The sequence below is a fragment of the Molothrus aeneus genome, chromosome 5 (genome assembly GCF_037042795.1).
Source record: "Molothrus aeneus isolate 106 chromosome 5, BPBGC_Maene_1.0, whole genome shotgun sequence".
Classification (NCBI taxonomy): domain Eukaryota; kingdom Metazoa; phylum Chordata; class Aves; order Passeriformes; family Icteridae; genus Molothrus; species Molothrus aeneus.
Genome location: NC_089650.1, coordinates 36094046 through 36118678, shown reverse-complemented (window position 1 = coordinate 36118678; position 24633 = coordinate 36094046). Strand labels below are relative to the sequence as shown.

General features: G+C 39.1%; 1 protein-coding gene across 1 annotated transcript in view; it reads right to left on the bottom strand.

Moving 5' to 3' along the window:
• GRIP1 (glutamate receptor interacting protein 1) overlaps positions 1-24633 on the bottom strand; it is a 310641-nt gene that overhangs the window by 97576 nt on the left and 188432 nt on the right. Inside the window, exon 2 of the mRNA XM_066550113.1 lies at positions 4922-5002. Within this exon, the coding sequence (XP_066406210.1) occupies positions 4922-5002 (81 nt within the window). The remainder of the gene's footprint in view (positions 1-4921; positions 5003-24633) is intronic.

The window sequence follows — 24633 nt, the reverse complement described above, 5'->3', positions numbered from 1 at the left end:
AGGTGAAACAACAGTTTGGACTGGCTTGGACAACATGGTGAGGGCAAGACTTCAAGGGCCTTCTGCTAGGTGTGTTGAGCAGGACAGAAGGCAGGCATCTGTGTTATCCTTCTGTCCCAGACAACAGGAAAACTCCACTCTTTGAAGAAATATTTCCTCTACTCTTTGTTATTTGGTGCCCGTTTCTTGAACAAGAATTTACTTAGGAAAGAGATAGCCCACAACTGCAACTGCCCTAAGCCAAACAAAATCTCTGAATTCACAGATGATTCAAACAGCTCTCCCAGTGTATAGTTCACACTATAGTTTTTCTGAGCCCTTGACTACTTCAGGCAATGAGACTTTACAGTCAGAAGTCTGACTGTAAAGTGCACATGTCTAGGTCAGTAGAAAGAAGAAGGAATAAGTATGGATTTTAATTTTGTTTTAAATTTAATGCCAACTAGACTGAGCAGAAATTCACTTTTCCCAAAAAAAAACCCAAAAATGAGACACTGAGAAGCTGACACATTTCACCTCAAAAAACCGTGGTGTTTTGAACTATTTTTTTTTCTAGTAATGATAAGTTTTAAGACTCAATAAAAAATATGGACTAAAAGCAAAATGAAACTTTTGTTGCAGATTCTATGAAAAATTTTAATCAGTCTTAAATGTATGGCGTCTTATTCTCACTTCACAAAGCAATAATTTTTTATCCTTGTGTCAGGTTGCTTCGTTCCACTCCATGCTGCCAGTTTTCAGTAAGTGAATTGAAAACAAAGAAATAGATATATAAAGTGAACAGTTTGCACATCATTATTGTTGACTGATTTACCCACATTGTTAAAAGAGATAAGAGGACATTGAATTTTAGTTTGGAAATCATGGGAACAGCTATTCCATATTCAGGACATCACAGGAACATGCTTATCTTGGAGTAAATGTTAAGGTCTCCTTGACTTCAAAGTGCCTCTTTAACTGTGCCATCAGCTCTTGACATTGTATCAGTGCCACAGGAATAGCTGATGTCCTTTTTAAAGCTCCTGCAGGAATAAGCAATCCCAGGAATGACACCTTTGGCTCACCTGCTACTGACCCAGCACTTGCCCTTGGCCAGGCACTGCCTGGGCACACCCTCAGTGTGTGCAAATCAGGAAACCTCAGTCCAGAACTCAAGGGAACTATGTCCATCTAAACCTGGGGATTCAAGAGGCTGGCTATCAAATATCTTAATTTTAAATTACAGTTGTTTTTAACTGCATCTATGATTGTGAGGGAAGTGAATGACTTCTGAAACACATCGTTTTCATTGATGTGCCTTAGCACCACTCCTGACAGTTTCTTCAGGGGGGCACAATATACTCACTGCCTTGGCTTCTGTAAGGACACAGTAGCAATAAGGGTTCATTATGTTCTGCTTGACAGTCTAAATTTAAATATTTAGAGGGGAAAAATCTGTTTGTTTCTGACTGCAAGCTGCTTCTCATGCTAGCATTACCTCAGCCTTACTTTTAAGTTAAAAAATTCTGACTGTGAAACTAAGTAACATTTCAAACAATCATGTATATATAACTGTAACTAAACACCTACACATATGTAAAATAAAGTCCATGTTTCAAACTGCATTATATTAACGCATATAATTTGAATTAACTATTATTTCAGCAATTCTGTAAATCCCTTTGAAAGGATCTGTTGCTTGTTGATTTTGCACCATGTGAAGACATGGTAAATATGACATGTAGTCTCATCACATGAATTATACATTCTGCATCTCAAATAAGCAGGTTCTGCTCCAGGGAGATGCTTAATCCATTCCTTCCTTCTGGGGATGAAAGAAATTAAACTCAGTGCACTGATCTCACAGTATGTGCTCATTTGACTTTAATTATAAAATTATTATTTCAACATTTTTTCCTGTAAAATAAACCAAGCCTGAGCTGCATGTAACCTCTACAGAATTACATTACTTCTCTGTGCACTCAGCCAGTGCTCATCAATACTGCTCTTTCAATACAGTTTCACATGGAAGGATAAAACCCACCTCTAGAGGTTTGCAGCTGGTATAGTAGTGTCAGGCCTCGCAGCAACAAAAGCTCGCCTTTCTGATAGTTGCCAAAAGGATGGAGCAGTGAAATCCTTTAAAGTGAATTCAAATGTCATGAGAAGGAACTTTCACCAGACACAGGGAGATGCCACGATCCCATTACCAAGCTGAAAGATTTACATCTCACATCCTGTGTATCTTCACTAGTATTTTTTTTCACAGACTGTTCAAACCTGTGCAAAACTCTGCATGCAATCATTTACCTTGCTAAAACCCGCAAGTTTTCCCTTGGCTAATTCAATAGGCAAAGCATTCCTTGGGAATAGAACATCTGCTGTCCATGTCTTAGGAATGACAAAGCATCAAGTGGAATAGACAGCTGTACTGTCAAAGGTACTCCCATGCTTCAAGCTTGAAAAACTAGCAGTTCAGAAATGTGATGTGTTATCAGGCATACCATCTGGGGGAATAGAAATGAATGCTTTCCATACAGGATAAGATCTCCATGTGAGGATTACTGACAGTAACTCCAGCTGACATGCTCCCATCCAGGTCCAGCAGAATTTACTGGGTTCACTGCACCTCACCTTCCAATTCAAAAGCTATTTGGAGCTGACCTACATAACGTCAGAAGGGTGATCCTGCTCCTGAGCAAAAGCAGCTGTTCTGCTTCTGGTCTTGTACTAATTAATGCTACTAGTTAATAGTGAACCTCCTATTGCCAAACGAAGCTGGCGAGCTGGGGTGCTTCTGCACCTCTGCCAAGACTAATCCAGAATGTGAATAAAATGCTCACACACAAGCAAGAATAGAAGCTATTTACAAGGTGCTATCTCACATACAAAACATGGTGTCAAGTGATATAAATGTTTATAGGTTATTTTCAGAAACTTCAGTCAACTCCTAAATGTTCAAGTTAATTCTCAAAATAATGCTTAGTTTTGCAACACCTTTTGTGTATGTAAACCCACAACATTCATTGTGTTACAATGAGGATTTGCTAAGGCATGAAGAATTTTAATTACAATTTTTAAAAATATCCAACCAGCTCAATCTAGTTTATCCTTTGGAGCTCCTAAGGTCTAGAGATGGAATAAGTAATTCAGATAATGTCATCACTATATTAAAAGCTGAAGAATATACATAAGTGTAGATCAGCTGTTTTCAGAACACCTGAAATACAGCAAAGCACTTCTCACTGAACACTTGTATTATCTCTCTGAATAAACTGTGACTTATGCAGAGCACATAGTAAAAATTTATCTGCAATGCTCTCAAAAACTCCAGAATGTGCATCAAAATTGCAAAAAAATCAAAATAAATGTTCATTAGTTATGATGACTATTACTCAACACCTGAAATTCCTAATCTTATGAAGATGCTCTGAAGAGAAATTGTACCAATACATTTTCATCAAACTTTTTTTTTTTTAAGAATACAAACAAAAATCATCAGGAGTTCTTAAAATTCTCACAAACTTCAGTCTGTTCCCAGACCTTAGCTTAAGTGTTTTATAAATACAGTAATGACACTATAAATGATCACTACTAATGACACTAAATTATAACTACTAAGATCACAGCAAAAAACCCCAAAAGGTTGAATACTTTCAAGGCCATAAATATTACTGACCTATGAGCTACAGCATTTCCTGAAAAGCACCCTATAGAGGTCATCATTCACTCTGAAGAACAATGAATATTGATTTATATTGACTTGGATAAAAAAAGACTTGGTTGATGTTTGTATAATTAAATATTTTCTTAGAAGAATAACTGCACATTGGATGCTGTACTTGTGTCTTTTCACAATGGTTATGATCTTCATGATTGTACCATAAAAATAACAATTTTTAAATCACTATGGTGTTTTCAAGAATGAATATGAATGTTCATTATAAGCAATACTAAATAAGGCAGCTTGCTCTCTCTCACACATAGAAACATGCACACAAAGCATCCACAAAATGTGCTTTAGCTGTTCCCTATAGCTGTTGGGATGAAATCTGAGCCTAGCAGGTGGCAAAGGTCTGAGCTCCGCCCCCCATCCGCAGACTCTCTGTGGGTTGTGTGTTTTTGTTCAATAATAAAGCCACTTAGCACAGGCAATATTGACCATCAGAGGGTGGGTGACATGGCCTCACAGCTTCTGATTTCTATTGCAATGCATCTTCCCTTCGAGTCAGCGGTTACTGTGCTTGAGGTGAGAACAGCAATATCAATAATTCCACCTGAGTGCACCCTTGGTCAACGTTCATTTGTTTTCATTAAAAGGTCTCTAAAATATTACTTGAGGTGAAAATTCCTTTAGCTTGCTGCATAATATGTATGTCAAACATGGACGTATATCAGACTTGTCTGAAGGAATTAAAAGAGACACAGGTTGAAAGATCACTTATTTCAACTAACCACTGATCTAATGGTCCAGCTTTGTGTGATGCAATGACACAAAAGACAAGGATGGACAAGTGATTCTGCACATGGCAGAAAATCACATGAAGACAAGAACTCTGGCAGAGTGTTTCTCTGTTAGACTTCTGAGCCCGGCTGATGAGTAGTGGAAATTATGCATCAATCTCCCTTATATTATTGAAACCAGATAGCAAAGAACAGATTTCAGAGGGCCTGAAAATATATGAGCCTCTGATGAAAAGGTGGATGTGCTCAGTGTCTCAAATCTGCTGTGAAAGACAGAGATACGGGGATGTTCTTCACAGCAAAAGCTTGAGGCAACCTAACTGTGGAAACTTCTTACAGCTCTCTTGGAAATTTCCTTTTAAAGTTGCTCAATAGCAACTGTGATACATTTGCTTTTTATAACTAGATGAATTTTGATTAGTATTACCTTGCTGTTCAAAAACAAGTTAGGTGTTACAAAAAGCGAAGCAAATCTTACCTGGAATACTCTGTCTCCTCACAGACAGTGCTCCATCAGGTGCCTTTGCCTGGTTTGCAGATTTAGTGTAAGGACTCTCATCTAAACAGAAACAAGCAACACCTCCAGTTACTGTTAAATATAATGTTAAAACCAACATTTTTTAATCCAGGTACTGTATGAACTAGCAGAGTAGATCAGAAGAGATGCTGTGAGCCAGATGAGGATGGGTATTTCTAAATGCTGATTCAATGCTCAATGTCATGTTTAGCCTTGATGACAAAGGCTCGGAATAGGAGAGGTGAAAAGGATGTGCTAAAACTCAGATTGGAGGTAACACATATTGATGACAGGTCTGATATACAAAGGCTTTTTCAGGTTTAACATACTGATAGAAATTGCCCTTTTCTCATGTTTAGAAACTTCGTGTGTCAAAGACTTGAATGACAGAGGCACTGTCCCTGCCCAGGAGTAAAAGGCTTCCAGAAGCTTTTGAATATTCTGGCTGGGAAGATGCGCTCCTTTTCCTTTAGGATCTGTCAGTGGGTGATTCCTTTTCCTTTGTAACAATTGATTGGAGAAAACATCAGAAAGCTGTTGCCCAACAGGCCAGGCACATTTGTGCCTCAAGAACAGCCCTGTACCTGGCTGTGTCTAAATAGGAAGCCATGTGGAACACGTCCTGATCAACTTCAGTGCATAAAAGACCACTAATGGTGGGATGAGCAGATGAGTCACCAATTAGAGACAGTATTAGGCAGAAAGTGAGTCACTTCTGCAACCCTCTTAAGAGAAGAACGATGGTAAGGAAAAAAATCAACTATATCGTAGCTTTGAAAAGGACAAGCTATAAGTGCAGGAAAGAAATATGAATAAAAGAAGAAATAGTATATGCATTTTATAATTTCAATCAAAAGAAAGGACTCAGAAGAAATAAGGCTTCTGCCTTGCCTCCCTTTAACTGAGTGCTCAAAGACTTTGAAGTGTCACAAATCTTTCTGTTGCATATTTTCCTTCAGATTGCAAATGACTGATGCATTTATAGCATGTGCATGAATACATGCTTAAATACTGATCAATGAGTAGAGGAATCAAAGACCACATTATCTGTTATAGCATCCTCAGATCAAACAGAACCATATAAACTTTTTCTGGAGGACCATCTTTTCAGCTGACACTCTTGACAGTATAATCCTTCTTGGCTGATTGCACTCTTTACATCTGGTGAGGTCTCAAACGCCTTTAGAAACTTGCATCAAAGACAGCAGTCCATTTTTATACCAGTGAGATAAGGGTTTGGTCAGCATAATTTAATTTTAAATCAGATCTCAAAGAAGTGACTGAAAGAGCTTGGTTATCCTTTAGAACCAGAACTTCTGTAATGAAGTCTGCTACTCTTGCAACAGCAAAAAGCTTAAATTAGTTCAAAAGGGAAAAAAAGGAAAAGGCAAAATAATTATTTATAGCCATGAACCTTGATGAAAATACAGCAACTAGTGAAGAACATGTATTGGTAAAACAGCATAACAGCAAATATAATTGTGTTTTCTACAGTAAAATGAACTGCAATTGTTTTAGGACTACAGTATTACAAGTGGAAGACTAACAGGCTTGATTATGTTACACGCTAGTACAAACACCAAGAAAATAAAGCTGCCAGCTACAGGAAATAGAGAAGCATGGAAAAAATATTAACATGGATCTAGGTACATAATTTAAGAAAAAGATATGTAAAGCTTTATCCTTCCACTTGAGGTAAGTTGATAAGCTAATATTATTGCATATGTAGAATATACACCCCCTCATTAAAGGAACAAAAAATACAGTATGACTGAACTAAAGCTTCTGAAAGAAGCAGCATTTTTCTTTTTTTCTTTCACAGAAGAAGCACTACTGAGCTTGAACTCAAGGCTGAAGACAAAGAAACTGAACATGTGGCTTAGATGTCCCATCCATTACTACTTAGTTGCAGTTGCTGAACATGACAGTGGATAGTGTGAGACACACACATTTTTTTATTAAAAAGTGTGTGGGAAACATAATGCAATTTCTCTATAACTGATGGATAGTGATGACTTCTGGGCTCTATTTGACTGCATGCTCTACCTAGGAAAAACCTATCTATTTACAGAACAAAACAGTTCTCTCCAAGTCAGACTTCTTACATGCAAATTATTGTCATCAGATCGAGGGAGAGGACAAAAGGAAAGAAGAATTTTCACAACTAGACTTTTTCCACTGAATCTTTGTCATGGAGCAAATGAGTAAATCTCAACTCTCATGCTGGAAGATTTTCCCAATATTGCACTGGACTATGAGTACTTGTGGTTATTCTCAGTTCAGAACTCAGGACACGTCTGCAAATCTTTCTGGTTAACAACACCAATGAGGGGAGGGGACTGCACATTCAAATACTTACTAGGGAGCCTGAGCAAACATGTTTTCTACATAATAACTGGCAGATGTGAAAGTAACTAAGACTGCACAGGTGAGTAAGCTAGTATTTTAATTTAAGCCTATTATAACTGAAAGCTTATATGGGGTGGGTACTGCAGGCATGAAATTGCATTACATTTCTTAATCAGCTCAGCAAAACAAAGGGCCCAAAAAGTTTCTTCATAAACTTCTGAAACCCCATAAATGCAAAATATACCCTATTATTATTGGGAAAGAACAATGAGCCATTGGTGGAATGGCAAGCTGTTCTCAGAACTTGAAAGAATTTTCTTCCAATGCCCTTTTAACAGTAAAATCAGACTGAAACATAACTAGAAATAGGTACAAAGGACTCCAAGAAGCAAAGGACAACAAACACAACCAACTGTACAAAGAGTTCCTATTGAGTCTTTCTGAGATGCTTAACTGAGACAGGAAAGCAAAATAAAGATCAGACAAATGCAGAAATACATGTCACCCTAAAGAAGCTAGAAAGACAAGGAAGTCCTGAGAGCCCTGAAATGTCACACACCATTCATGGTGCCCCAAATGAAAAAATCTGTTTGTATGTACTAACAAAGTTGCATGAGCAGCCACAAGAATTTATCATCAAATTAAAATTTCTTGATACATTCATCCACTCTGTAGTTAGCAGGGAGGGTCTTAAAAATGCAAAAATGTCTTATGACAGCACAGCCTAGGGGGATTTGTAGGAGAGTTTTGTATTACCAGCAAAGATAGACTTGGAGGATATGAGGATATAAAGGATATGAAGCATTCCCCCCCCCCATTCCCCAAGAGGAGATAATAACTCAGTATTAGGATAAATTGTGATATATTTTAAGATGCCACACATACAAAGTAGAGGGAGAAACAGGCTAGATTCAGAAAGATAAATCTCACCTGTCTACACCCCTAACAGTAGCATATCATCAGCAGGGAGCGAGCCACAGACGATAAGGAACTCACAGGCCAAAGTGCACTGCCCCAAAGCACAGAAATGCCTTCACCTGGACACACAGCTGCAAACCCTGCCACTCAGCACGGATTCTGTCTTCTTCTGATGGAATGCTCCACAGGTGGCCATATTTCCTACCAGCTTAGCTACACCCATTCACTTGTGCAGCTGCTTTTATACACCACTGGCTTTTTTTCCTCTCATAATTCCCCCTGGCTAAAAAAAATCAGAGTAAACAATTTCAGCTAGTCAGTAGGTCATTCAAAGGGGTTGGCTGTGCCAGCTGATCTCTTCACTCAGTGACTACTGGAAACCAACCTTCTTACACTGTTAAGAGGCAGGGGTCATTTCCACCAAATTCATACTTTGCATGTTTCTTACAGTTGTAAATGTGCAATAGTGAAAGATGTACACTGTGCTAATTCACTCCTTCTTGGCAGAACACAAATGATAATCTCAGAGGTGACACCTTGCAGATTATTTGGATTCTTAACCAGCAAAGCAAAATTACCTTGATGTCTTCTCCTTTTACTTGTCCTCATGAAAGAGTCCTGAACACCAGTAACAGGAGCTTACACATCATCCTTTCAAAGCCCTGTATAACATTAAAGACTACAAAGCTAATAATCAAGTGGACAGGCAAGTACTCCTACTGCTTACAGCTATTACTGTAGGTTTATTGCCTTTTGCTTGTGTGGTTTTGCACTTTCCTTCCTATTTTTAACCTGATGGCATCTCTATCCTGTAACTGAATGATCCATTCTTTGAGCTAGGGACCATGTTGTGACCCATTTATATCATTCTGCATTGCTTTTAATATACACATGTGGGGCATCTGTCCAAGATTAATGGCTCTAAAGACACTAAGAAAGAACAGTAATGTAACCCCAGAAAGATTACACATGAGGCAATGTGTACAGATACATATCTGAAGTGCCTGGGACTGTGTCAGCAAAACGACCATAGGAAATCATTAGATATTTGCTGTATTTAGTTTAATATCCTTTGAAGGATACCAACTGGGGGCACATAAGAGGGAATAAAAGAAAGGCCTAAAGATACTTCCTCAAGAGTCAAGTCTAGACATTCAACGTTTCAGGCAGTTTATGGCCACTGAAGCATTCTCATGTCTCTCCTGGGGGCTGTGAAAGCTATTGACACAAGATGTTGTTTACACATGTGGTAAAGGCTAAGGGCACTCCCTCCTTCAAGTCTTCAGAAGGGCTTAGAGGACGTTTCCTTCACTGCTGCCACACACGTCCATGCGATAACTGCTGAAAACAGTAAATGTGTCCAAAACCTGGGCAGCACCAGGTGGCCCAGAAAGCGACTAAGCACAGCCACATCCTGTTTCATACAAAGGGGAAGCTTCTTCCCACCCCACTGGGACCAGCTCCTGAACAACTCTGTGGCTGTCACTTTCCCCCTCCTATATGGAGAGGAAAGGTGAAGATGCTTCACTTGTTCTCAGCTATATGTCACCATTTGTACCTGCTTTTCTACCGCAAAACCTGCATTAGAGGGAGCAGGCGAATAATGTGGCACCAAATTTGTACATGAGGAATTTCAAACACAGGAATTTTCTAATATTTAGGAGCTTGAAAGCTGTACTAAATTTTTTCAACAGTAGACGCGAAAGCATTATGAGGGAAAACAGAGTTTCCATCTTTCAGTTCTTCATTTTCCATTCTTTGATGGCTTTACTTATGTCTCACCACAGAAGCCATTATTTGGGCAAGGAAAAACTGAATTTAAATCATTTTAGAGCTTAACCATATAGGTCCCAAGTAGACTTCACAACCCAAACAAGTAAAATCTGAGGTATCCTCCAATGTTCCCCACTGTGAAGAATGTCCAACCAGAGTCCTGAGACTCCTCAAAGAAGCACATTACATTTTCAGCTGGCTAGCCTCCAGCTGTCTCAGTGTACAGGAGTAAGATCAACTTTGTGTGTTGCTGTTTGCACCTCAGACAAGTCGAGAATCACATATCTGTACAGACATAGAGACTGGCAACACCACAAACTCAAGAGGATCAGTTGCAACTGAGAGAACATCCCCAAGATTAGTTCCTCAAAAATTAAAAGCACCAGAGTCCCAGTTGTTACTTCACACATTCCTAGATCTGCAATATTCAATTCACTGAAATTCGTTGTTCCTTAACTTTATAAAGAAGAGTATTTTTCACTAAAACCAATGAATTTTTATGAATCCTGCCAGTACAGCACAAAATAGGTTCTCATACTTCCTATATCTGAGGCTTCCCTTGAATTTTATCTTTAAATGGCATAAACATTATCTAAAAGCATATTTTCTTTGCACAACATCACACCAGTGACAGTAAATTCCGAGCTACAGCATTCTTCATTATCTCCAATGCTTGCAGCTAGAAGCTTTTACAGATAAAAATAAACTTGTATCCATTGATGCCTGTGGTTTATAGAAGCTCTGAAGTTGTGGAAGACTTAGAAAGAGTCTTGGAAGAACTTTTAGGATCATTCCTGCAGCAACTGACTTTCTTCTAAACTCAGAACCTTTCTGTTAAAGATCTCCCCTTCTGTGAGAAAGCTGAAATGTTGTTTGGAGCAGGGACTTGAAGCCCAGTCACAGAGAGTACCAAAAGTCCCAGCTACACAATCATTTAGTCTTGCTACCTCACTATCTCAGAGAATGTACTTTTCCTGGTAAGTAGCATGTTTTGGTAAGATTTCCTTTTAAATAATGCAGAAGTCTAGAGAAAAACTAACATCCTGGAACATTCATGGTTACTACAATGTCACTACAGCTGTGTCAGAACATAGGGGACTATAAGCTGTTGAAAAAGAGACAAAATTATCGTAGCCTTTTTCACCAGACGTAGAATGTACACATTTTGAATGTATATGATTCAGGAAACAACAGAACATCAACAATTTGCTTTTCCCATATGCTAACCCTTTCAGATGTGTTATGGGAGCTCCAACCATGAAAAGAAGCATTAATTTCTCCCACTGGTATAGAGGAATAATAACTTTTCAAGTTCATTTTAGAGCTGCGGCTTCAGTCACTTCCCATGACTCTTGATTTTTGAAATGGCAATGCTGCTCTTCAAAGTAGTGCTCAGATATATCTAAAAATGTTTAAGCATTGCATGTAAAGTAGCCATGAATGGCCTAGGCTCCAAGTAGGACAAATATGGATGTATTTAATCTTAATCCTTTCTTATCAAATTGTGTGCTCAGTGCTCTCGAGAGCAGTCTTTGTTAAGAAAACATAGGGTTTTCAAATGCTTCAGTAAGTAACATTTGTTGGTGTGTGTGACATGAAAAAATTATGAGAAGAAAGAGTTAGAATAGCTCCTCTGGTAATTTTCTTTTCCACATTTAGCAGACATGTCTCTGGTTTTCTCAGAAACTTAATTTTAACAGTTATACTACCAATGAATAACTGTGTTGTCTCTCTAAAGTGAAAATTTATTCAATTTTATTATACTTTATGTAAATTTAATTCTCTTTTTTCTGAATTATATGGTTACTTATTACAGTAGCAGCTCAGTTTTAATCTAGGAGCAAGAGAAGTAGGGTACTGTAATTATGCATAACTGTGAATCCATTTCATATTGATATTTACAATACCTCAGCAAGCTTGACTGTTTGAAAAATGATCTGAATATCCTCCAAGTTTGCTTGTGCAAAGTTAATTTCCTACGCCTGTGCTTAGGCACCTGAATGGAAATGCTTGGCTTTCTAAATGACTAAGTATGCTGATCTCCTCTCAAAGCTATTTTGCTCATGAAAATTCAGAACTTTCCAAGACCATTTAAAACATGCAGGATCTGCAGAAAGCTCAAAATGTGTCTCCAGAGATATTAGCATATGGTGAAATTCACTACAGTGGATTATCTAATAAAGAAGTAATCCTATTTAAATAATACCCCAACCACAAACTACTTCAAATCTGATAAATATGTCTTTTTGTTTATACAGAATCAAGCATTAAGCACAAATTCCATAAACCAGAATCATCACTGAATTGTTACATAATTTTAAAATTCAACTTGAGTTTCACTTTATTGTCTTGAGCTGCTGTTTCTTGTTTATGGAAATAATACAGGCATCACATAAGTGATATGTGTGAGGATTACCCAGAACAGCTAGAAACTGAAGAGGCTGGTGCATGAAAAAGCTTGAAGAAACTGGGGATGTAAACTATTTTCTTTTCTGCAACAGTCTTGGGATTTTCCTGTACATACAACTTCTGCAGAAAACCTTATCCTAGAGAATGGGGCTATAAACCTTTCCATGTAAAAGGAAATTCCTAAGTGACACAGATATCACTGACAAGAAGCATTTCCAGATATTCATGCTTCAATTTTATTCTGAACACTCTGGTCCATAGGAAGTTTTTGTTGTCCTTCTTGCACCTGTGTAGCTCTGATGTACTGCTGCATGCTGGCATTGTATGAAAGTGCCATGCATTACCTTTTGGGGGAAAAATGTACTGAAAACTGTTTTCTTTACAAAGTTCGAATAATTAATAAATTCAATAACTTTAACACTGGTAAATGCTAAATCAGCATCCCTCAAGAATATTTGAGCATTAATTCCACCCTTCATGGAAAAAACACTTTTATGAATAGCTATTAACTTTAAAAATGCATCAGTTAGCATTATCTTGTATTCTCTACCCTGGGTTCAGCTACCCATTCCCAGATGGGCTGGGAAGACAGTGGTAGCTGATAGGGAGAAAAGGGGCCAAGCCAAATCCCGTGGCTCCTGGATGATGCCTGAAGCTACACCACCACACTCCTGACTGCTGTGGCTGCCCACCACTGTGCCTCCTTTGGACAAAAGGCAATTGGCTTCCTGGCCAACAGCATTCCACTGTAAGGAATGCACTACACTGTACCACAATGTGGGCTATGGTCTGTTGTTACATTTGTGGTTAAAATGCAACAGCAGAAATACATACTGTTCATCTGAGTTCTGCATCTTTACAGCCATGTCTCCGTGCATCAGCTGTGCCTGTGCTCTTTCAGCCCAGTCACAGTAGAGGTTTTCCCTACAGTCTGACTGCTTGAAAGTTATGAAGTAGAAGAGAGGAAGAGACATATCATCTTCTATGAGTGCAGAGCACAACACAAAGCAGATCAGGACCATGTGCCCAGGTTGCTGACATTACAGCTGGCAGGGACTGGGGGAAGAGAGGATGTCAACTAGGAACTTCTCCAGTGCATTACAGGAAAAGCAGAAGCTAGTTTCATGTATGCAGGGGAAGCCAGTGATACAGGTTAATAGCCTAATCAGTGAGACTGTAATTCAAGTTGCATAAAAAATACATGAAACATGTTAAACTGTTTAGAAAACAGGTGTTTAGTTTGCTTCGGAATAAGCAAAGTCACAACACTATCTTCAAAAAAAAAGAAGTCAGAAATGGTAATTTTTTCTTGAGTTTAGTTATCTCAATTCTGATGTTGTACTAATGCTATTTGCAGTAAATTATATAATATGTTTTTCAGCCTATTTGTGTCCGTGTCTCTGGTGATGACATCTTCATCACCTTCCTCTGGAAGCTGCTCCACAGGATGCATCAGGTCTCACAGCTGGAAAATAGTTGCCTCCATCAGTCTGCAATTTTCTTTACTTGCTTTAACTGTCATTCTATTATTCCTAATAACATTCTTCCACTCTTCAGAAGATCTTATTAAGACTATCTCTCTGTATTCTGTTCATTCCAGAAGCCACACAGATTACTGAGCCTACTGCTTTAGGCTCAGATCCTACCAGCTCTTCTTACTGGGCATGACTCAGCACAAACACTGGCTGATCTTGTCACCAAAGCACAGTGTATACACTGACTAGGATATTCATTTGGTGGAGTATCCCATTTAATTTTAAAGCAAGAATTTACACAAGTTTAACTCTAGTGTGGACAACGTTAAGAGTAAAGCATACTTTTCCATCTTTGTAATGTATACATCTGCAGCATTATAGTTATTTTTTTAATCCCACTAACAAGCTTTATTTGACTCACAGAATAATTCTAACCTGCCACTAGCCACTAGGAGCTGCATAAACATTATACCAGTACCAGTGTATTTATACTGGCATGCCAGTGGGATTGTCCCTCTTATTTGTAGTCCAAATGATGCACATTAGTCCAAATTGGCACAGCTCAGGCTTAGTGAAAAACAGATCTTTCAGACTGCACTTCTTTCAAGAGTCAGGCCATAAACCTGGCACCTTCCTCATGGCCTTGTGAAATACTGTCCTACTTTCAGCCCCTACCCTGGAAGAGTTTACTCAATATATCCACAGAGACTGTGCAATAATTTAGACTAACTTCACTTGTCATCAAAACTTCATTGTTTTTGGAAGATGTGACAGGTTTGAACACAGTGCAGAGTAAAATTCCTTCTAAATAAAGTGCTGTGTGCTTTTAGAAGTGGGAACAAAGCGTAGCAACAAAAGAGATGTCAAGCTGACAAAACAATATATACATATTTGTCTTACTTAAAGCTCACCTAGAGCCTAGGCCACCTTCTGTGCTCCAGACAGCATCTACCCATGCATGTAGTTCTTACAGCAAGGCTTTTAACCTGTCAAACAATCTTTATTTGCTAGTGTCTCCTGGGTCCTATTTAATCTCAAAGCTTATTTAGGGCAAGCAGTTCACTGTCTGCAGTATTCCTCAAATTCTGTAAAATGGTAATTATTATATCTGCTTGCCCACATCTTTGCCTACATGCAACTTAGTCCACGTGTGGATCATCTTTTTGCAATCCTCTGGAAAACACAGCAATAAAGAAATAGATAAAAATGAATATATGGCATACATGAAAAATTATACCCCCATAACCTTCAAGAATGCAGACAAATAATTTTTAATCTTTCTATGCACAAATCTCCCAAGCCTTTTAAGTAGGATCCCTTCTCTTTCAGGAATTCACAGCTGTATCTTCACAAAGCCTTTGGCTCTGAATCTCCTAGAAACAACAGCATTAACTTATTGCTGGCCACAACTGCAGGAAGAATAAATATGGATTTAGTTTTTTCATGCTGTGAAAATTCTATTTAAACTTTTTTCTCCCAACACTGCAGTAATGGTGATGCAATTATTGCATCTTTCTGTGTATTACCAGCACATGGCCAGCAATTTCAGATCTATCACGATATGTGTATGTGTGCGTGCACATTTATTTTTAACAATGCATTTACTAAATTCACAAAATAATTTCAAAATATACAACAGAAAGCAACCTCAAATAACAAGAAATATCACATATTAAAAATAAGTTAAATCAACCTGATGCTGCTAAAGAACTCATTTTGCATCATGTTTAAGGCAAAAGCTGAGACCTTCCAGACTGGCCATATAATGAAGGTCAAATAAGCCCTTGTTTTGGCAGACCAACAACATGATGAATGCCAGAGTCCAGATCACTCTATCATGGCTAGCCTGTGCCTTGTCCAGGTTTTTATAATGAAAGACTGAGGGAAACCAAGCTGATTTTAGGACCCAGAGTAGAATATAACTATTAATAAGACATGGTGTGTAAGACTTCAGACCTGATGAAGTGCTAAATATATTAACATCTGCACACTGTTCAGGCTGCAGAATACATCTGTACTAAACATCTGAAAAGAAGAAAGCTAAGAAAAATAGGCCACATCATTATTTCATAGGGACACTATTTCCTTCATGATCTGAAATCTCTAAAAGGAGATCCTGGTGCAGAATACATTACCCATTAATGCAAACTGCCATTGAGAAGGAAGGGAGAAACATTCCTATGCATGCAAGGAGGAAAAAGCTTTCAATTACTTGCTGCAGCTTGGCAATCCAGGCAACAACAATATCTTATTAACCACGTCAGGAAGCAGACATATAACCAGCAGCACCACCCCTATCAAGCAGGATATACAACCACAGGCACAGCTGGAATTTTATTGACCAAATCAACAAGAAAACACAAAGGACAGTATATGTACCAATAACCAGGGCACAATGTCTTACAGATGATAGCACAGATGATCTTTTAGGTATTTCAAGAAATAACTGGTATTTTAAAAAAATGCAACTAATTCAAGCTATGATTTCCATATTCCACAAAGCAAGTGGTTTGCTGCAAAGAGGTGAGTTGAACACACTCATTTAGACTGTGAGAACAGCAAAAGCAAGAGACTCACAAGAATTGTTGATTAAGGCAGTGGCTTTTAACCTTTGTCTGTCAAGCCCTAAAAGATCACACACTACTGTGATATAACTCTTGAAAGCCCTTAAGAAAAATTATTCCTTTAGTCTACTGCAATCTAGTTCTTAAGGTGTACAACACGACTAAGTATCTAAACAAAGAAAAATAAAGCCTTAAAGGTAACAGGCACCATCATCTGCCCTGAGAGCCTGAACAAAACAAGTTTCTCCCTTCCATAGCCACATTCTGACTTTCAGCGCTTACAGCTCGAAGATTTGCATTGGTTTTAGCTGGCTAGAAAAGTAAAGGTCTCTGAAAACATTTCCAAACAGGAGTTAGGACTGTGGAGCAAGTACTGTTAACTCCTCTGATGGACAGTGCCAGCTCAATGTGCTTTCAGCTTCTCTGGTACATTCCTTGAGAGGAAAGCATGGGGAAGAGAGGCAGAGCCACGGAGGAGATTTCTGTCAGAGTGCATGAGTATGTAAGGGGGTGGGAGCATCAGCAGGGCAGGCTGTAGAGGATGGGAGAGTACAGAAAGTACAGGCTGGTAACAAGAATCAGTGGTGAACATGCTGTATGAGCATCAAATAGAAGGAGAAGCCGCACCAAGAGTTTGCAATAAAGAAATAAATAGAATCTGTTTTGTCCAAAATTCTTGGGGGAGGGTGGGGGGGTAGGGGGCAAAGAAGGGTGGGGTTGGGAGGAGGAGGGGAAGATTGCTTGCTCTAAGTTAAATGTCTAGGCAGATGTACTTTAAAAATAACCTAGGTTCCCATCAATCACTCTGAAAAACAAACACATTAAAACCCACCTGAAGTGGTCTACCAGCAAAACCCTGCCATTCTCTATGCATAGTACAGGAGTCAAATTATTCTTTGTGAGGCTTATAAAACATCTTGCTAACACATTCCCCTTCTCTCATACTCCACAAGAAATCCATTTCTATTCCTGTCTTCTTGCCTTAAGAGAATAAATAATAATAAACTCATTGTCTATGAGGTTTATGGTTGTTCAAAGCTGCCATTGTCACCTGCCATTTCCATGTAAAGTACAAACCCAAGCAGACTTGTCCTTGAGGGAGTTGTAGGGCAGCTGAGCTGGTAGAATTGACTCTAGGCTTTCTGAACCCATTCTGTCCCACAGTTTATAATAAAAATGTTGTTTTCTCTCTGTCAAAAGACACTTCCACCAAACAGCTCTGTGAAAGCAGCTCCCATGCTTCATATTTCTGTGTAAGGTCAGACCATGGGCAAGGGATGCTGAACAAAGCTGTATTTTTGCATGTTCCACAGCAGCATTCCTTCTGCCTGCTTCTTTGAGTCCCTTCTTCCCTTTGAAGGATCAATACATTTTAACAGTGTATACAGAATAGAAAGAATCAAAACTGAGATGAGGTCTGACAGAAAACAGAACAGAAAATAAATATATGCAATGCATAGGATGCTGTGTGTCAACTAAGGAAGAGGGAGAGAAGAGCAAAACCAAACTGTGTTGGATTGCAGAGGAAAAGGAAAGGAAGTAACAGTATGGGAGAGGATGATTGGGAGGAGACTAATCCCACATCTCAGTTCCTTCTTGATTGCCTCCTAAACTCCTCTAACAAGTTATATTTCCTTTGCTAACTACACAGTGCAAGTGAAGCAGCCTGGTTTGAAATCAAACAGATGTTAAAAGTCCTTGACTTTGAGTTCCTACTCCTAATAGCAAAAGGCCAATGGAGAATCCACTAGACAAGCTGATTTGGCAAGAAACACCTGAGACACCAGTATCACAGCAGAAACTAATACTGTGCTGCTTCCCTTCCCAAAGTGTCTCCTCTGCTCTAGGCTAATGTTTCTCTCTGTGAGACACAAATGAACAAGGGAGATAGTGAGAGCTGTATTTATGTTCTGTCATCATCACCAGCTCAAGGAACCTGAGTGGGAACTGAAAACAACCTATGAAGTTCAGGAAACAAAGCCCTTAATATTTCTGCAACCATGCAGAATTTTTGGTTCAGGTAATTTCTTTAATATTCTGCTTAGCAGAGAAGCACACATAACAATGATAGTGCTACTCCTGTCATTATATGGATGAAATAAAAATATAGAAGTGTCAATGACAAAGACAAAACAAAGTAAACAGAACATAGGGTCTTGGCAGAGAAAATTATTTATTTAATGTACATGTTTTTTTCTCTAGCATGGTTTTTTAAGGGACTGCGTTAGCCTCAGAATTGCTCCCATTGCTTCCAGTATGAAAGTCTATCGAGACTTGAATGTAAAAAGTTAATTAGAAGTTGAATAAAATTACAACAGAGATCAAAGAATGCCTATTCCCTGAGTTCATGCCAAGATCCATATATGTGTAATGTTTCTTACAAGTAATATAAGTTATTTCAAGATGTTCATTTCAATAAAGAATATGATAAAGAATAAAATGTTCCTATTATCCTTTTCTAATGGATTTATTCAAATCAAATCAGAAGTTAAAACAAGAAAGTTAAACATAAAAGGATTACTTATTCGTGAATATTGCCAGGATTTCTTCAGGTTAGTCAGACTGGCTACTAGAGCAATAGTAAATGCAATAATTTTCCTTAAGACCCTGCTCTGAAAAAGCATGTCAGTTTAAGGGGTCATTTGCTCCTGTTAAAGCCAAATGAAAAGGCAGTGGGATTTTAAAGTTAGCAGACCGCTTTCTGTACACAGGCTGGATGCTGTTTTGATTTGGGATGCTCTCCTGATCTGGTTTTGCAGCTATTCAGCTACTTGCATGGCTTCTTGCTCTCTAAGTGCATTGAGAAATTCAAGACATGTACATTTACATAAAATGCACAATAATACATTTTTCTGTGTGGTGTTACTGTATTATGCTTCATAATATAAGGAAAAGTAAGCAAAAATCCATTACAAATCCATACACCATCATTTCTACAAGTATTTCTTAAATACGGCACTTAGTATCACATTCCTAATTGCAGCTATAAAAATACAGGCCCCTACTGTAGCAGCTTCCTGCTGAATACCCTGGCAAACTGCAGTGAGCATGGCTCTCTGCAAGTCTGATACACAATTTCTATGTAAGAATAAAAAACTGGATATTGGAAGTCACACATTCATCATTTTAGTCTCTTTAAAAAAAATATTGTAACATTTATTCTCATAAAGCTCAAAAAATAAATATTTCCAACACAGTGATTTACAATACAAAACAATAGTAATTTCAGAATAACAGCACTTTGATATAAAAAGGCTATAAAAGATTGTCCAGCATTTTTTTTATAAACACACAATCTATTCTGAAATTCCCAGATGTGTGGTCTACCATCCCTTTCTTCATAGATTTTTTGTGTTCATACACACTTAAAAAAAGACAGAAGTTTATTAAAGTGCATCAAAGTGCTGAAAGAGAAAAGGCTGCAGTCCATTCATGCATACAGACACTAATCTACAAACACCACCACTACAGTGCCTTTCCATTTAAAAAAAACCAATCTTAATTACCTTAATTTTGCTTCAATTCACTAATTAGTATTAAAAGACTTCACAACCATTCATGCATTATTTGCAACTAAACCCCAGTCATGCACAAATTTTACTCTTTTCCACTGTACAACGGAAACAATGATTTTTATGTGAGCAGGTAAGTGATAAAGGAGTAGTGTGGATTTGTAAAGGTATGGGTGCTGATTTGACAGACCCAGTTCCCTTATGAAAATCTGCCTAAATGAACAGAGAAAAGCCACTCTGGATTATGATTATAATTACTGCTCTCCTGAACAATCTTTGTGAATCATCATTTCTTCATGTTGACATTTTAGCTTGCCAAAAAGTAACTCTAGCCCTGGTAATTTGCTAGCTCTCCATACAACTTAGAATATTGCCAGTGCATCGTAATTTTTTCTTCCCCTGCCAATTCAAGCCAGTACACTGAAAATCCTCATGACAACCCAGAGAGGACAGTAATTTACACCTAACAGTGACACTGGCAAAGACCAAGGATGGAGAAGAAAATGTTAATTTAGTTGATGCGTTCAGCAGGCAGAAATTAGGCAGATGTCACACTTTATGCATATATGTGCTCCTATTTTTATCAGCCTTTTACCGAATAATTTAGGCCAATCATCCAAACCCATGAAGCACTATGGAGTAAGGCACAGCAGTCAACTCATCCACAAGATAGGATGATTAGCACTTAGAATGCAACTCTGTGAACCTCTATCATTATTTTAATGACACTTTATGTGCTAATTTTAAATACAACAGCTGCTTCTCCCAAGTTCTTGCTACCAGATTCTGCTAAAGATCACCTTTAACATTACAAGATAAATTCAGTGAGATCATACACAAACAGAAAACCGTCAATACCACCTCAGTGAATAGTAAGATTTGTGGGTTTTGAGATTTGCCTTCAAGACATTTTATACAAACTGTCTAAAATCAGAAAATAGTGGTATCAATAGTAGTAGAAAAGCCAAATAAGCATGAAGCCAAGTAATTTAAATTATTCAAAAGTCTATAGAGCTATTCTCACATTTAAAATCCACATTTTCTCCCTAGAAAAGGACTATACAGTTGATTCAATTCATGAGACACTACACTTAAAAATGAAGCAAAAAGACCCTAGATAAAATACATCTTCAGTTTACTTGATGTCAGAAATGCCCCCCCAAACAAAGTATCATCTGACCTGTCACTAGAATTTTACAAAATCACAATTATTCTCTTATTTCTTCAAGAACATTGTGCAAGGAAAACAAATTTGTTTCTCGAAAATATAATTTACATTTGATATTATCTGCTATTTATCAAGTAATTTGAGTTTATCAAGAACTTACAAGAGAAAGCTATTCTGGAGAAACTAAATCTTAAGGAGAGATCTTCATGAAGTGCACTTTATGATCATTTCCAGCTCTTGCAAGAAAACATTCTGTTAATCTAGGTTCAAATCACCATGGCCTGATGGCCAGCACTGGCCTGGCTCCACTTGTCATGGAGCATTTCCCTGCTGTCACACACAGCTGCTGGAAGCAGCCAGCAAGAAGGAGAAATGATCCTGCAGGCAATTAAATGTGTCCTCCCAGACCAGTTTCAAAGAGGAGAGAGGTTTTGAACTGAGCCCATGCAGAACAAAGCACAGCCACGTAGTGACCCATGTTTCATCTGGACTGCTAAGTTTGATGCTAAATGGAGACTAAGGGGTTTTTTCAATGTGTGCAGCCACATAAACCCATGCAAGAGATCAGGTTCATGTTTGCTGGGACTAGAATTGTAACTGCCACCCAGCAGCACTGTTTTTCCACCATAGCAGGTGACAATATCCTCCCCAGACTCGCTGCAGGCACACTTCCTATTACAGCCATCTGAAACATTCACTAAACTGGCAGATATTTTCAAGGTTGCAGCAGCAAGCTGACAAGCTGAAGGCAGATGATCTCTGCTGCTGAAATACTTAAAGGAGGAAAAAAATGGCATGCTAATGTTACCAGGTATAACTATAGCTCTGACTTCCCCCTGGTATGCTCAAATATGCTCCTCATTAGCCTGCCTTCACCTCTGGTGTCAAACTACCTTTGGTGTCTCTCCCTAGGAATGAGAGCATGAAGGAGGGAGGGAGACTGCTCTGCTCTCTCAGTCAGTTTTGAACACTGTTCCCCAGCTAACCATGCTGACCACTATTCACTCTAGACCAACAAGGCCATAAAACCAAATTTTAGTAACTGCTGTAAAGTAAGGTTCAACAGGATATTGCCACCTCTGGTCCTGCAGAGTGTCATTTATGCTTTTGAAAAATTTGTACACTGATCTAGCCTAGAAATAAGGCTACTTTATTTTCAAGTATGAACAATAAATGTCCAAAAGGTGTGCGGATGTGGCACTTGGGGACATGGTTTAGTGGTAAAAAAGGTGGTGCTGGGCTAAGGGCCAAACTCAATAATCTTAACAGTCTTTTCCAGTCTTAATGACTGTATGATTCTAATAAGGATTGTATTTGTAGATCTGTATTATTACATCTGTAAGTGGGCTATCCACCATAATTTTGTCCACTATAACCTTCCCAGCAAGTGAGTCTGGCCTGAACACAGACCCAGTGAACTGGGCCGTGCATCAGTGTGGAAGCTGGCTACAAATTTAGAAACTTGATCAACAGAGCTCACTTTTGACAGCAGAACTATATACCATGAACCTCTCAGCTCTCTGCTGATGTGACCTAGCTAGGAAAGGCCACGAGGATCATACTGAGCACTATACTTGGTGCTGCTCATTGGATCTACAACTGGGGAAGGACCTGAGTCAAAGTCCTCTGAATGTGGGACCAAGAGTTTGGGAAGCAAAGCAGAAGAAACATGATTGCGCTGTCTTCAGACAAGAAGACTTAATTCCTCAGATCTTTCTATCCTTGATTTGAGCTAAAATGCAAAAGTGAAGGTGCCAGAAGATGATTTGTGGCAGTAAAATCAATTTCCTATTTCCCCTATTTCCTTTTTACAAAACTCTTAAGTTTAAAGCTTTTGCTTGCTTTGACACCAGGGTCTAAACAAATATTTCCATGCTAAAATGAAAAAGAGGTCTGAGGTTTATTTGGAACAATAATAACAAAAAAACACCAAATGAAACAAACCAAGAAAGCCTGAAGCTACTCACTGACAGTCGCTTCCCTCTTTTTTGTGATTCCTATCATTGGTTTTCTTGCACAGCCATCTATACAACTTAAACCCTATCCCCCCCACCCCAAAACACTATCACTACAGATTTAATATTTTACAATTGTAATACACCAGGCAAGGAGTAGTATAAAAGTAGATTTTTTTTAAAAATGAAAACAAACAAATCAACTCCAATTGCATTCTCTGATGCAAAAAGTGACTGAACAAGAGGAAATGGCCCCAAGTTGTGCTGGGGAAGGTTCAGATTAGACATCAGGAAAAATTTCTTCATGGAAAGGGCTGTCAAGCATTGGAACAGGCTTCCTGAGTGATGATTGAGTCATCATCACTGGAGGTACTTAAAAGACATTTTGATAAGGCACTTAGGGACATGATTTAGTGGTGGACTTGGCAGTGCTGAGTTAACATTTGGACTCGAGGATCTTAGGGGTCCTTTCCAACCTAAATGGCTCTGTGATTCTGAACTCACTGTTCCTGAATGCATGGAAGTTGCCAGACCCCAAGTTAACTCAGATCCAGAGAAAAGAGCAAGCTTTTGAAAAGATACAGCTTGTTGTGCACTCCTGCCCTTGGACAGCTCCATAGGCTGCAGTGCACACTCTGAGCCCTCGCTCCCGCGGACCACACCGAGCCCCGCTGCTGTCACCACCCTGAGCACTACACGGGCAGCAGCAGCACAGGCTGCAACCCATGTTTCTCTCCTGCTCCCTTGCCCTGTTTACTTTTGCAGCTGTGTATCTAGTCGGGTTACCACCCTCGGCTCTGCCAGCCAAGGGCTGTGTCTCCCAGAGCTCTCTCCAGGCCATCCTCCCCGTGTCGCCCCCTGTTCAGCCACACTGCCCTTGCCTGCAGCAGGAAAGCACACAGAGTGCTCCTGGCACCTCTCCCATCACAGCATGCAAGAGCTCCTGAAATGGGAAATACTACCCACTCACAAGCAATGTGGCCCTCCATACAAGAGCTTATCACTGCTGTGCAAAACACTGCAGAAATGAAGCAAAGGTGGTTTGTGCAATCCAAAGCTCGTGAATTGACAGCTAAGCTCAGCCTGCCCATTCTGGGTACAGCCTGTACAAAATGCATGGGTCAGGCATTCTGAGCAAAGATTTGTGCCTAGGATGAAATGACTGAAGCTGTTGAGGTCCACAGGGCAATGGGCAATGACAGACAGCCTGTGCCTGGCTGCCTTTCCCCACCACTACTCCCACAGGAAGCCACAGGCACGCCTGGAGAGGTCTGGGCTGTGGTAACTCTGTTGTGATGAGATATGTCATTTCTCATAGATGCCCGGTGGTTTTTCATCCCCTGCTTAGACAAATGTCTGGCATCTGGATAAAAGCCAGCTGGTGTGGGTCCAACTCGGATAAACTGGAACTGTTGGCCAGCACAGGGATGCACTGGGATAAATATGCGGATGCAACATCTGTTCCCTATTGCACATCCTCCCAAATCGCCATTGATCGTCAAACATGAGGCTTCCCTTTGTTCAAAGATTAACCCAGCAAACAGATGTGT